The following is a 15,907-nucleotide window of genomic DNA, read 5'->3' on the forward strand; positions in this document are numbered from 1 at the left end:
ACTTGAAATTAAAACTGGAGATGATCATAAACTTGTATTGATTATAATATTTGGATTTTGGATTACAACTAAAATTGTACATGGACAAAGACAAAACGATAACATATTAACATACAACAAAGCTACAGCTACAAGAGAAATCGATCTTTTTCTTCAACTTCAGAGGGCTTCCAATATGTACTCTAAGCGGACAAAGGCGAAAGATTTTTCGTCCGACCAGGATCTAGTTCTCTCCCTATGTTGATTTCTTCTATTTGATTGCTGTGGTTTAATATATTATTTCCTCGCCCCCTGCTGGAAAAACCGGTTTGGTTCATTAAGCAGTAAAAAAGCCAACAAAAGCACCCGTCCTTTGCCACATGACAATGAAATGAGGGATGATATATGATTAAATTGTGGCGTATGATGGAAACAAGATTGGTTTTAAATAAGTCCTTTTATGACTCGCCTCTACCGATCTATTGCTACTGACGTGAGGGATGTTTCGACTGCAAATGGTTTGATGCCAAGCCATGAATCTGAGTGCGTCCCAGAGTGGACTGATCCTGGAACAAGAGTGAAAAACCCAATATAAATAATCATACAAAAAAAAAAAAACTTACAGAACTTGGGTAAGGATTAGCGTACCATATCTTGCAAATCATCTTCAATTACAAAACTTGGAATAGTTTGTGGTCTGAAATGCAAATGCCCCTGCAAGCAAGCAACATGCTATCATTACTCACATGCAAACAGCACAAGTGACAGTAACAGATGATGTTAATCATCAAGAGCAATCCCTGCTTCCCATCTATGATAGATCTGATAAGAACGAATCTACAAAATCTGATAAGGAAACAACAAAGTGTTGTACCACTCCATGCAGTCTTTGCTGAGTTATGTATTGAGCATCCTGGATGGGTGTGATTGGGTTCAATTGCCCCTATGACAGAAAAGAGAATCTCATTAAGAAGTTCTTCTTTGTTTCAGTAAACAATTAGACAGTTGTGTTTATCGAAAACATCCACACACAGAGGTCACATTTCAGATGCATTACCGGCCCTTGCATATGCTGATTGCTATAATAATTATCACGCCTTGAGGAAACTGTGTTTAACGACCCCTACAAGAAGATCCAAGGAAGACAGGTCAAATCATTTTTCCACAAGCACAAGACAAATTTTGTTACACAGGTCCTTGACAGAAATCCCAAATTTTTTTTTTTTTTTTTTGTCATGAAGATGATCTCTTACCATTCCTTGAACGATTTGTTGAGGACCAATGTAACCATCTAGGGTGGGAGCTCTCGAGCTCAGTTGTTCCTATGATAAAGACAGAAGTACTTAGCTCAAGACTTTCAGGAAATCATGAATTCTGAATGAAAAACAATGTGAATAAGAAACAGCTTTTTTCTTTCCAAAATTGTTCAGTTGTCACTAAACTATACCATACCATTGGTTGCATGCTATCTTGTCATTCATTAGAACAATCAAGGGCTGGTGCTCTTCAGTTTGAGTGTCCCAAGTCTGGAACCCACATCAAGAAACATGCTTTTCATAATATGACATTGTAGTAGGTGCTTTAAAACTCAGGTGTAAACAAAAACATAACATAACTAACCATTCCTTGCCAGCTCTCTTGCATCTCAATGGTTAGGACCTCTGGCTCTGAATGTACCTAAAAGAATTCAAAGGACATATTGAACTGAATGACCATTCAAAAACATCATAAAAGAACCAGGAATATAAGCATAGCAACCACCAGAAAACTCAACTAACCTGTCCTTTCTTGGATGTAAAATTCTTTTTATTTGTCTTGTTAGTGCTGTTAGCTTGGTTCATTCCTTCAAAGCTATGAGGACCATGAGTCTCTGGAGACACTGGTTCTATTACACTCTGAATTGAGTTATTTATATTCTCACAATTTCTCAAAGCTTCTTCCAATGCCATAAATGCAATATTGTAACTTTCCTGGGATAAAGAACCTTCATCACCCAATTCAAAGGCACGTCGGCATAGATCATTGTAACGTTGAACTCTAGACTCAACCGAACTCGACCCTACACCCCTTGTTTGCCTGCTCTTTGCATCTTTTGTCCAACGTTTTAATATATACTGAGATGGAATATTGTGTACACCAGATATTTGCAGCACAATCAACACATGTCTACAAAGGAAACCATTGAATTCAAATGAATGGCACAAACAGGATATATCTGACGTCATTTCATTCCACTCCACAATGAAATGTTGATTCTCTTCAAAATCTTGAACTCGAAAAGTTTTGATTCCTCCATCTTCAGCTTCTTCCTTTGGGTGACAAGCAACTACTCCCAACACCTCAACTTGGAATTTCTTAAATATTGCATGAGTATACATGGTAGCCATTTGTTTTCCAAAAGGCGATGGAGATTTCAACGCTGGTTGTTTATGCCATGTTTCAAAATCTGCTTTTGCTTCCTCTTCATACTTCTCACGGAGGATTGCATTGTATTGTTCAAAAAACTCTTTCAATGTAGTTCTCCTTTGCATGTATTTGTCAAAGAAACAGTTTATACTTTCTGATCGCTGGGTTGTAGACATCCCTGCCAGGAAAATGTCTCTCAAGTATGCTGGTATCCATTGTCTACGATCTTCATACAATGACTGCAACCATATGTCATTTCTTAAATTGAATCTATCAACCATTTTGAACCATCTTATTTCAACCTGTTCATTTGTCCAAGACTTGAAAATGCATTTGTTAAATTTTTCCATAAATTGATCGTGCTGCCTAATCACATAACCAAGCTTCTCATGAATCTTACCCAATATGTGCCACAAACAAAAACAATGACGACTATCAGGAAAGACCTCTGCAATAGCTTCTTTCAAGAACTTGTCCTGGTCAGTAAGTATCACTCTTGGAGCACGCCCCCCCATTGCTTTTAGCCATGCCCGCATCAGCCAGACATAGGTTGATTTACTCTCATCAGCAAGTAAAGCACATCCAAGCAAAATGAACTGAAGATGGTGGTTCACACCAATAAAGGGAGCAAATGGCAATTTATATTCATTCTTGATATATGTGGTATCAAGAAATACTACATCACTAAAATTTCCGTAATCAAGTCTACCTTTGGCATCAACCCAGAAGACATTTCTCAATCGCTGCTCTTCATTCAGATCAATTGCATAGAAGAAGTTAGGATTCTCATCTTGCATACACAGAAAATGGTCAAGCATGACTTGAGCATCTCCTTCCTCTAAAGACAAATGTTGTAAGCTTGGTGACTGATTTTTCCCACCACCCTTTTGATTACCGGACTTCTTGTACCCTCCAGAATGTCTGGACATATTGGCAAACATATTCTTTGTTCTTCTCCGGATAGCGTGTATGCCATCAACATTACCACCAACATTACCACTACTTAAATCTAACTTCCTGTGCCCTCGAAAAAAATAGGCTTCATCAGGGAAAATTTCATGATTGTGCTCTTTAATGAGAGTACAAACAGTCCATCTACCATCTTGCCTTCTCTTAACATGCATGCAGGCTTTGCAATCTGTTTTTTCCAAAGATCGGCTAGCACGACCTCCTCGTTTTCTCTTAAGACAGATACTTGATTCTCTGGAATATGAAACAGGCCCTGCAGTTTGAGCTTTACTAGTTTCTGGTTTGGTCCCATATCTACTGCATCCAAATTTTGCATCAATAAATTTTCCAGATGCTCTGGACCGTCGACTAGCCTTAATTACTGCAGCGAACCCCATAGACTTGGCATATTCTTTATAGAAGGAAAAAGCTTCTTCCTTTGATTCAAACTCCAATCCGTCATGAAGCTCTAAATCTTTCGGAGCATTCAAGTTGATTTCATCTCTGGCATCTACCCTGTTTTTGGAATTTGACACACTTCCATTCACATTTTTTCCTGTATTCTCCTTGTCATTTACAGGAACATTAGTTACACTTACAATGGCTCGATCTCCAGAAGTATCTTCCTCTCTGCCACTAGGTCCATTATCTGCCTTGTGGGATTCTCCCGAAGGCTGTTCAAGATCAATCCTCATGGCAAAAATCACAACTTTCTTAAAGCAACCGCTTCATATATGTACTAGTAAAGAACTCAGTAACTTATAGTCTAACCAGAAGCTGAAACATTGCACTGCAGTAACAGGATAAACAACACCACAAGTTAAAAGAATAGCAGAAATAAGAAAACGCGGGAGAATGAAATGGTTCATAGCTATTGCACACTAGATAACAATCAACACTAAATTCCTCTAACAATGTCTATACCAAGAATTTCGAAAAAAGCAACTAGAGAAAATTCATGAATCACAATTTATCCCACTTCAGAATTACATATCACACTCAAGATAGTAACTTTCACACAACCAAACAGGAAATCAAAAAAAAAAAAACTCTTGCATATAACAGCAAATAACTGAGATACCCAGAAAAATTCAGGGAACCAAAAACCCAAGCGGTGATCCAAAATGAAAACTTTCACAATAAGATCCTATTATCTGAAGTAAGGAAAATATATATCACAATTTACAACTGAGCATTAATTAAAAACAGATAGTTTACTTAACCAAAGTACATACAGAAAAAATTGAACCCAGAAAGAGTTAAAGAGTCCACATTTCACAGAAGCTAAAAAGGAAAACAATACAATTCAAACAGCCTATGAACTATTAACAAATCACTGAATTGTATAGCTCATAAGTAACTAGAATAAACACAAACTCACAAAAAAGAAAAAGGGTTAATTCAGAAATAATAAAGGAAAGAGATTTGTATTTACATGAGCAGGGTCCATAGAGTAAGAGAGAGAGCAATTGGGGGCCGCGAGTAGGAAAAAGCCCTGCACTTCAGATTTGCAGATTAGGGATTCAATTGCGACTGCCATACTCGCATTTCCAATTTCCCATACTCGCCCATTTCTTTCCACGTAGGCACCCCACTTCCGGAAATTGCCTTCATTCCATGCCCATACCTAGAGGTGGCAAACGGGCCGGCCCGGCCCGACCCGGCCCATTTTAAGCGGGCCTAGTTGTGCTTCGTGCCGTGCTTGGGCCGGCCCATTTATTATCGTGTCGGGCTCGTGCCGGCCCATTTACTTAAACATTAAGCCCGGTCCGGCCCATGGCCCGAGCCCATATCGTGCCGGGTCAATAAACGGGCCGTGCTCGTGCCTACCCACTATAAAGCACGATTTTAAAATCTTAATTTGAATAAATAAAAATTAATTTTATTTAACTATTTAGAATATTAAAATAAATTAAGTTCTACAATATTTTTCTTAATCTTAGCTTTTTAAGATTAGTTTTCTAATATTTTTTATATTCCACTACAACTTGTAGTCTACAAGAAAGAAAGAAAGAAAGAAAAATAACTCAAAATATATTGCTTGTAGTATATTATTGTGAGATTAATCTTTATTAATATAATGAAGATTTAGTATCATATTATTCTTTCCTTCATTCTATAGTTGTATTGTTATGAGATTAGAAAAAATATTTTATGTCAAAACAAGGATATAATGTTTTATTTCACTATTTTGACAATATAAAGAAATAGCATTGGTTGAATTGTCATGAGATTTTAAATAAAGAAGTCTAATATTCAAATCTCATCATTGTGCTTTTTAAATATTTTTAAAAACAAAATGAAATTTTGTATTTGTAACGGGCCGGCCCACAATATGTCGTGCTGGGGCCGTGCCGGGCCCATTACTGGCTCGGGCCAGGTCGGGCCAATGGGCCAATATTCCTAGGCCCAACCCGGCCCGTTATTCTAACGTGCTCGGGTCGTGCCGGGCCACTAACGGGCTTGGGCCGTGCCGGGCCTCTTTTAAGCTTGCCGGGCCCGTGCCGTGCTCGTACTTAGTGGCCCGTTTGCCACCTCTACCCATACCTACAATTAAAGGATTTTAATACATAGAGAATAAAATGGTAAAAATAAAAATAAAAATTGAAAATGAGAACAAAACACATCTCTAAAACTAAAAATGGAGGCACTCTTTTTTTTTTGAAAGGTATGGAGGCACTCTTTTAGTGCGAAAGAGTTTTACTAAAATATAGTGTCTAAAATGTCTTTTTAAATATTATTTTAAATAAAAACTCAAAAATAAAATTATCTAGAAGGTAATTATGGAAAAATAAAATAGGAGAAAAAACTTCCACGTGCTTCATTTTTTTCGATAATAAAACGTGCATTAATGAAAAAAATAAAAATAAAAACACTAAATATAAAAATAGGAAGAAGTGCGGCAACTTCTACATTCTTTATTTTATTTTATTTTTTCAATAATGAGGCGTGCATTTTTTTTTATTTTTTTTTTTTATTAATGTCACGGGGCGAAATAATATATTCATCACAATCCAGAATATGCCGTTACATACCCTTCAGCTGTCATTTAAGGACATAGACAGACAAGAAGCTAGTGGTAGTACCCACAAGTGGTACGTACATATAGTCCTACTCATTATACATTCAATACGTAGAACTAGTGAATATCCTCCTTCGGTACTACTCCAGAGACGCTAGAGAGACATTGGTGCACATAAATGCTTAGCTTCCTAATACAAGGAAATTATTGTAAATAGATAAACTAAAAACATAGGGATGGGCCTAGGGCAAAACACCCCAGCCCAAAATAGAAAGCCCCAAAAGCCCAAGAGGGATATGCAGTCAAGGCCCAACAGTGAAGCCCAGCCCATCATCTCTCCACAGCGCAGAGCCTTCGAGCTCCACGACGCCATCGCCGCCCGACGAGAAAAACTGCCTAACTTCCTCGCCCCCGACGCGAACGCCACCTGACTTCCTTGCCCCTGACGCCATCACCTCCGTTCACACGTCCAGCCCAGAAACGAGGTACGATCTGCACCACCGTTCGAATCCACCCGAACCCGGCACAGGCCGCACAATCGCCGTTGTCTGGAGCAAAAACCAAGCCATTGCCGTCAGGAGAGAAACCTAGCCGCCTCCTCGTCATGAGCCTCCAACCCCAAGCTACCTCTATCCGAATAGGTACAACTACCACCATCAAAACCACAAGCAAATATCCCATAGGGCTTAGACCATGTGTCGCCCGTCCGGCAGCATCCCCACTACGTCAGAGAGACGCCGGAGAGCCACCGAACGAGGGTTGGATATGCCTTCGCCGCCGCAAGCCTTAGGGTTCTCGAGGGCTTTTTCCTTCAAGCCTTGCGTTTATTTAGAAGATCAATTATTAATGAGACGTGCATTACACGAGTATAAGGCTAGTATAATAGAAAAAAAAGTGAAATCGCTTTAGCAGTTATCCTTTAGTCCACTATGTTGATTCTTCAATTCTTGAATTGCAATTGAAGGACCGAGAATGACAGCAATATATGTAATTATTACTCTCTCTTCAATCTTCAGTAATTATCACAAAAGGAATAGGTACAATTGGGTATGAGTCACCCACTTATAAATTATATTATCTTTCTGTCACTTTTTTAAAGTGAGATATTTCCTAGCCAACACGCCCCCTCACGTGCAGACCTAGAGACGTGCAATCAATTAAGGTATGCATTTGCAATCATTTAACAATCAAATTCCCACATTGGAAATTGGGACTTAAGTCTCATATTGGAGACTTGGTCAAATCAAGTAACAATCCAAGTCTCACATTGGAGACTTAGTAACTATTCAATTGGAATTTTTGGATGGCAAGATAAGGAACCCAAATTTGGGCACAATAATGACGTGATTGGAGAAAGACCCACTCTGATACCATGTTAAACAACGACAAGTGTAGCCCGTGACCCACAATTATACCAATATTATCCCAACTTATAACCACCCGGTAGGTGTTGGGCTTTAATCACAAAATGCCTCGATAAACAATTGGGTGTGAGATCTTAATTTTGTCACTTTTGTAATATGGGATCTTTCATCTCCAACACTCCATTTAGCTGTGATTAATCCATATGTATGTAAAGTCGGTTTTATTAATCTTATGGACAGTGAGCTTTCATTTGTTTTGAATTCACTAGATATATAGCATGGCATAACGACATTGTCAGATTTAGTTCACTGCTTTGATTCTAATGTGTATGTTCTACGTTGAAACTTAGAACAGAAAACAATAACCAGCTAGCAAATTTCCTATGGAAAAGATTAACATGCAGAAAATAATAACCTAGCACTATGAAGAGGTAATATCGATCGATCCACCCTTGTTTTGGCCGCATGGACATGAATTCCAAGGGAGCTTCTTGATCTGATACTTCAAAAACTTATATGATACTCATCTCAGACTACATCCGGCCGATTCGGTGTAGTTTGCAAGCATTGGCGATCGGTAGCTTTATATCAGAAGCAACAACGCCTCAGATCATGTCATAAACAGCTCCCTATGTTGATGTTGAACCACTGTGAAAGCCTCGCTAGCTTGTGTGTGTGTGTGTGTGGTGCCACACAAGGTAAGACTTACAGCTATGCGCCTTGTTACAAATATCAGATGTTGTACTGTTATTCCCATGGACCATGGTCGGTTGGCTTATGCAGATAACATGAGAGGGGTCGAAACCCTCTTAAACCCTTTCACCGGACGTACCCTTAGCCTTCCACCAATCAAGGATTACAGAATTATTAAGGTTGTATTGTCTGGTGATCCTTCTAATTTGTCCTCCAATGATCATGAAGCTGTGGTAATAATCGATCTATTACGAGTAGGTCCATGAAGCTAGCCCATTTTAAATCCGGGGAAAATGCTTGGACTCACGTAGATGACAACATCGGATATTTGGAGTGAACTGTTTTAATTTATTATGAAGGCCAGTTTCTGGTTGTTACTGTTCGCGGTCGGATTCTTCTTAATTATAAACATCTCCAATGATATTAACACACTAGCAGTTAACAAACTACGTACTAAACATCTTCAAAATTCCATGTACTTGATTATTGAAATGGCGTAGGCATCTTCGAATTGGGGAATCGAAGAGTCGAATGGCAACATAACTGGTTTCAGGGGCAACCATACCAAGCAATATGGATTTCGCCTGCTATGGTGTGAACAAAAGGTACTTTTGTAGGCTCAAATTTTCTTTGTGAATTTCATATGTATGTAGCCTCAGACATAGGGCACTGAGCTTCCAATTGCTATTTGACTATATTATGGTTTTGGATAGATTTCACTAATTAACTAGCTAGTTTACCTAATTCTACTCAACCCTCAAGACCCAATGACTAAACTACTTTGGCCGATCATGGATGAATCATGACTCATGCAGTTAACAAACACAATGTTTAAGGTGAACAAATAATAAAAATTCTAGAATTGGTAATGAACAATGCATCTTCTTTGGATATTAGTTTTATGGAAGCCGGTAAGTTCACGATGTGTTTCCTTTGCAGTGCATATATAAATCCATGAAAACGTACGTTATTTCTTCTTTTGATTTTTCTAGAAGGGTACGTTAACCCTTGGAACTTGGAAGTGAATTGAATCCAGATTGATTATTGATTAACTCCATTCGGTAAGGGCGTGAGGCTTAGTTCTTTGTGTTTCACTTTTCAATGTGTTATCATTTAACCATGTATAATGCGGAGTATGACTATCCATATATAAGTTTATCCTTGGCATCGAACATCCCTTAATTTCAAGAAATCAATGAGCCGTTAATTGAGATGTTCAGGACAATTTTAATAAACATGATGAATGAAGCCTTTCAGGTGTTTGCTATAACTAATATGATGTCCTATATATGTTAAACTTATCTTGTTTCTTTCATAATCTTTGCAGTAGTCTCGGTGCATAATGCAAAAGCCTAGCTAGATAATAGTGCTCGTGTATGCATAGTTTTACAAAGTAAAAATTTAAAGCTGTAGTTGCAAGTTTACATTATATTATTCTTGCCATATATCTATTCCGAGTCTATTTTGTTAGCATATTTCGTCTTTTTTTTTTCTTTTTTTTTTTGAGAAAGTTCATGAGTATTAATTTGAAAAACCGAAATGAAAATTAAAAAAAAAAATTATAATTATGTGATCTCTTAAATTAAGCATCTTAAATGAAATTCAGGAACTAAATTTGGAGTCGAAAGCAAATCTTTGCATGGCTCCTGTGAAGCATGAAAAACAGAGAGAAAAATTTCTTGCCCAATACTATGTGTACATAGTTGTGTGAAAAATCAAATTTTCAGCTGGTTAATAACATATCTTACAGTAGGAAAATTATAATCCAAAAAACTCAATCATTAACATCTTTTCCATCTTTTCCATCTCTGTTTTTTTTTTTTTTTTTTTTTAATATCTTTTCCATTTCCTGCTTTATTGGTGGTATTAATTTGAAGTTTGAACCATAATATATACCATGGTCTGAGCTCTTCGCCCGTATTGCCTACTAATATGGTGTTATGTCATATTCTATAGTTTATATATCGGGAAGGGCAATGAAGCTAGGCATGCATGTTCCCTCTTATATATCCAAGGGTCACTAGTAGTCAATACCCTGCACAATACATAGAGTGGTCGGTTGGCTTGGAATGTGGATTATGAAATTTAAACCTTGGTTTCATGAATTAATACATATATAAATGTGTGCATGTATATATTTTCCCTAAGCACTCGCCCCGTAGTCGACCCTATTCGAAACTCAAACTACTTCATGTAGAGTTAACCCGAGAAAGGTAAAAGAGAAATTTGGGGAAATGTTTATAATTCATATATAGACTTTGAAAATTTTTAGAAATAGGCACTAGGTCCATTATATATATATGAACATGGATGAATATATAAAGTACAATGTATATTTATTCTTATATTCTATGGTTGCCAAGAGCATGTTCTAACCACATGCATGGAGGGAGAGAATGAGATTATAAAATATTTGGTAGTTCAACCAAAATCCAATTCAGATACTAGTCACTACCTAGCAAAAAGCCCTGTATATAGTCAATAAAAGAATCTTGATGAGCAACAGACCAGTCACGCCAGTTATATGTTTAATATTGAAACCTTAATTTCATGATCTCTATCATTTTGACTAGAAAAAGTGGATCCAATTGTATCAATCCACCCTTAAAAAAGGGCTTTTTTAGTCACAAGGAAATTAATGAAGAGGAAACCATGACAATTATACTAGTCTAGCCTCTAGGGAAATGTTCCATTTACTACTTGTGAAGAGCCGCTTTTGTGGCCAAAATCAAGCAAATGCTGGTTATTCTTTGGATGTATGAATGTGGAATCATTTTGTTTCATTTAGTAATGCTATCTATATTGGTCAATTTGTGGGTGCATGTCTCAAAGATTTTAAGTTATAGTTTTTTTTTTTTTTTTTTTTTTTTTTTAAGGGCAACGGAAGACTAATCCATTGATGTAAAATCATGACGACCTCACTCGGTTAAGCATGAAGAGTATAAGCACCCTTCATATTACAATGCAAGCTCAATAGAGAACTAAAACCAAAAGGAAATCCAACAAAACTACTAGCAAAAAGCGATAAAATAAAATGCGAAACTCTACACCTCTAAAAGTGAGACACCTCCTTGATCATTTTGACGCCTAAGACCCTCCTGGTGTACGTCGCCATGACCAAGCATGACCCATATCACACCCTAGAAGACATAGAGAGTCATCTCCTACTCGGACCGGGAAACAGGTTCCAAAGCTGCTGGCCCCTCATGCACACCAGGCACACCGCCAGGCCCATCCTCAGTTGAACCCGAGACCATGGAAACAGTGCCACCACAGACTGACGCCGCCGTCGAGCTTTTAGCTTTGTTTCTCTTCCCTTCTTCTTTTATAGACCTTGGGGACCGACATCACCTTCACCTCGACCAGACCTTCAGTAGAAAAATCCAAGCCAAGGTTTTCTGGCTTCAGTAGTTTTTGTTCTATTTTTTATTCATAATATAGAAAAATAACTTTCCAAGAATGAATATATCTGTTGGGGTCATTATAAAGTATAAACTCGATCTCTCCTCACGGGTAAAGCTATGGTATGTTAACATTTCTCATACATCAACTATTTTTACCACTTTAAGGACTCATGTTACCACTCTAAAGACTAATATTATTATTTTGAGGACTCATATGGTAAACTAAAAAAATTTACCACTTTAAGGACTCATGTTACCACTTTGAGAACTAATATTACTATTTTGAGGACTCATGTGGTAACTAAGAATATTTACCACTTTAAGGACTCATGTTACCACTTTGAGGACTAATATTACTATTTTGAGGACTCATTTTACCACTTTTAAGGCAATTGTATGCATGTCATACGTTAACACATTGTAGAATTTTCCCTCTCCTCACATGCAGTAACGATTTTAGTATTATTTATCTACTTTTATTTTTGGCCAATTACTGTAGTTTTTCTAGTAAACTATTTTCATGCTTGCATGTTGAAGTGTATAATATACATCTGTGTTAACTTTTGAGGAAAAAACGCGCGTACAGAGATCGATCAGATTAATTAGTTTGCAATTTGCACTCACTGAATGATGAAATCATGAAACTCAAACTATGAACATAAAATACCAATATGCAAGTGTTAGAAAGATATGCACTTGTTGGATCTCATGCCTTTTCTTTTAAGACTTGATCACTCTCACCTCTATATGAATACTATATATATCATGCTTTCACATGTTGGAACAAATGAAAGTTTGGAACTATATATGATGCAGCGTGATCGATCTTAGTTTACTGCTTGTAATATTATTAATTTACAGATCCTCCAGAAAATGCAAAGTTATGCATACTTTAAGAATCTAAATAAAATTTTTAGCTAATCGTGACTAACAACACAAGATGTCATACTTCCGATAGGGTATGATTACTTGATTAGCTAGCTAGGGCTGAAGGGAAGAAAAGAAAAGCCAAAAAAAAAAAACCCAATATGTGTTCTTATGTGTGCAATCATGCTCAAAAGTCTGACTAACGTACTAGGGCTAGAAAAAAACCCTAATATGTGTTCTATATAATAGGAACTCAATAGGAATTGTTCAAGTTCCCATGTGAAACATGGTTGTTTCGGACTGAAAATAATGTTTCGAGTTTTTTTACTTTAAAATTCGGTGAAAGATAATCTGTTGCATTTCTTCAGCTACTTTGATCCGTTGGTAGCCACTAGTCTGCTACTTGTTCAGGCAAAATCATTGATTAACGTACGTACATGCGTGTTCGATATGGTACAAGGTCCAAAACAGAGCTTCAAGAATCTCTCAAACGCTTGCTCTGAAATGCTTGATCTCAGATCTTTGCCATGCATGCAAAAGTGGCCGAGTCGATCAGAGTTCTAAGAGAGGCGGTGAACATTTTTTGGTCTCTGGCCTTTGGCCTTTGGCCTTTTTAGTTTCAGTTAATGAACATAACCCAGTTAATGTCTTGGCAAGAAAATGGACAGAGACTGGTCAGAGTCGACACAGACACAGACACAGACACAGACACATATCTATATATCTATCATCTCTGTGATGATAGATTCGATCCCAAACCAAGAACAAACGTCATGAGGCCATGATCGAGAAGAAGAAAACCATGTGCTGCAGTGATGCTCTTCGACTTTCTTCTCTTTCCTTTTCAGTGTAAACCCGCAGTTGATCAGAGCCACCCACGTGATGACTGATGAGGGAGGAGGAGAGGCCCCAATAGACCTCTTTCATGACTTTAGGGTTTTTGGTTCTTACACACACACATCCCATTTGACTAATGCCATCCTTGCATGTTTTTGTTCATATCCTATTCTGACATGTATTGATTTCGGTGTCTCCCCACACTGAGGACTTGGATATGACTTGGATTTTGGATTTGGTGTCATCAAAGTTTCAACTTTTGGCCGTAAATAAAAGAGAAAATAAATTATTGGTCAAGTTGATTCTTATTCCATTAGTGTATATGCATTAGAACTTTTGGACAATAGTAGTAGTATAAGTAGAATAGTGAGAGAGAAGATGTTAATTGAGAATCAAATTAGGGGTATTCATGCACAACAGGGGACAAAAGATACAATATCTGGTTTGATATACACGTATAATTGGTCTTCTTCTCTAATTGGTCAAGTGTTTAGAGTGTGACCGAAAATTGTTACAATAATTGTTCTTCTTTTCTCTAATTGGTCAAGTGTTTAGAGTGTGACCGAAAATTGTTACAATAATTGTTCTTCTTTTCTCTAATTGGTCAAGTGTTTAGAGTGTGAACGAATATTGTTTAACAAATGTCAATTATGTTAAGACAGTTTGTGATAAAATTTATAATTTTAATTCATTTATGGAATCACTATCTAAAAGTGTAGTTTCTGATCGAATTTACAATCTCAATTAATTTATAGAATAATTATCTAGAAGTGCAAATCGATCATGTTAAATATACGTGAATACCTTTCTTTTTCACAGTGACTCCATAATCCATATTTAACGTCAGTGCCTATATTTGTGGATTGAACATTGTGCATCCCCTACATATCATTCTTATTGCAAACCAAGGATGAAGGTTTTCAATCACTTACAAGTTCTTTCTGAACTCTGAAGTATGCAGCTGCATCATCAACAAAGAAAAACAACATTCAAATTCAATACAAGTATACAAGTATACAACCATTACGTACATGAATTGCTCTAAAACAATCATTTTGATTCTTATTAAGAACTTTATGAGCACATCATGGGATTAGATCTTTGGAGTTGACAGTTTAGAGTTGATAGGTGGGACTCCTTGAGAATAATACTATAGCTCTCCACTTGGGTTATCACCTCAGTCAAATTATTTCTCTGCACTCTGACAATCTTCAGACCCTCTTATACTATTGGGTACTGGGATGCCACTGCTGAGCACGACCTTTATTCATTTCACTCTCTTATTAGTGATTAGCTAATGACCATCCTAACCTTGTTTTCAAATCAACCTCTCCTTAATATAATAACTCTTCTCCATTTGAAACCCAGCTTTAGGCTCACATGCAATGGCTTCTGTCACTTGTCATGTGGATGATGCATTGAAAAGTACACCAAAACCATTCAATCTTTGGCTCTGCATGAAATTTCTTTATTTTTCTTTTTTATTTATCTTTTTACTATAGACTAATTGTTAATTAAGATAACACCTCCCTCAGGACCCTCACTCTTTTCCTATATATACATACACATCCAATCTCCCTTGACATCTCCCTCATCACTTGCCGAGTAGCTATTTCCAGTTTTCAACCCACATTCTTCCAAAGAGCAAACACATCCAACTAGTGAAGGTACCCTAACAATGTGGCATCTTTCATGGCCCAAGACCACATGCTCCACCAAGATTGGTGGTCATGAACCTCAAACCACCACAGCCACAGCCACCGCTGCTACCAAATGCATCAAAGCCTCACCATCACCTTCTCATTGTACTTGTCTAGCCAAACTGGTGAGGAAGCTTAGGAAACAGAGAAGAAGGGTAGGCTGTGCAAAAAGTTCTTCGTTCCAGTGCCGGTATGATCCACTGAGCTATTCTCTCAACTTTGATGCCAGTGGATGTGGGAACTTGTCAGATGACCAAGATTACTACAAGTTCTATGCCTTCTCTTCAAGGTTTGTGGCCAACCCATCAGGAGCCTCTTGTCCAAGACTAATCACCACCACCACTCATTAGAAAAATCAAGGATTTGGAGATTAGAGATGAAAATTAGTGATGATTCTGTGCTGTAATGGGTATCTTGTATATTAGTAGAGGTTGGCATCTGAGATTTGAGGAGAAGAGAGAGAAAGAGTGTGTGTTTGTTCTAGCTTGATGGCTAACAAGCCTATACATTGTTTCTACTGGTAGTTCATTTTGCTGACTAGTGGATACAATTCAATCTTTTTCTCTTCATCTTCTGTTCTCTTGTTTCCTTCATTTTGCTGACTATTAGTTATAAAAGTTTAGTCCAGAACCAGATTACCAGGACAAGATCGCAAGGTAGAGAAATGGTTAATAGTCTATAGGCAAC

General features: G+C 37.4%; 2 protein-coding genes across 5 annotated transcripts; one reads left to right on the plus strand and one right to left on the minus strand.

Moving 5' to 3' along the window:
• Nucleotides 1-8: 8 nt before the first annotated feature.
• Nucleotides 9-4,919, minus strand: LOC133728875 (protein FAR-RED IMPAIRED RESPONSE 1-like). 4 transcript variants are annotated; one of them, XM_062156304.1, is made up of 9 exons: nucleotides 4,769-4,919; nucleotides 1,758-4,123; nucleotides 1,600-1,656; nucleotides 1,233-1,301; nucleotides 1,037-1,102; nucleotides 854-922; nucleotides 628-693; nucleotides 455-545; nucleotides 9-291 (listed from the first exon to the last, which is right to left on the minus strand). In XM_062156304.1, the coding sequence occupies exons 2-8, from the start codon at nucleotides 4,026-4,028 to the stop codon at nucleotides 465-467; spliced, it is 2,679 nt and encodes an 892-aa protein (XP_062012288.1). In that variant the 5' UTR covers nucleotides 4,029-4,123; nucleotides 4,769-4,919; the 3' UTR covers nucleotides 9-291; nucleotides 455-464. The 4 variants fall into 4 exon arrangements, 3 of the variants coding, with proteins under 3 accessions (XP_062012288.1, XP_062012289.1, XP_062012287.1); XM_062156305.1 differs by having other exon boundaries at nucleotides 9-294; XM_062156303.1 differs by having other exon boundaries at nucleotides 9-545.
• A 10,174-nt stretch (nucleotides 4,920-15,093) lies between these two features.
• Nucleotides 15,094-15,857, plus strand: LOC133734223 (uncharacterized). The gene has a single exon (XM_062161861.1). The coding sequence runs from the start codon at nucleotides 15,199-15,201 to the stop codon at nucleotides 15,568-15,570; it is 372 nt and encodes a 123-aa protein (XP_062017845.1). The 5' UTR covers nucleotides 15,094-15,198; the 3' UTR covers nucleotides 15,571-15,857.
• Nucleotides 15,858-15,907: the final 50 nt, after the last annotated feature.

Source organism: Rosa rugosa, chromosome 2 (assembly GCF_958449725.1).
Source record: "Rosa rugosa chromosome 2, drRosRugo1.1, whole genome shotgun sequence".
NCBI lineage: Eukaryota > Viridiplantae > Streptophyta > Magnoliopsida > Rosales > Rosaceae > Rosa > Rosa rugosa.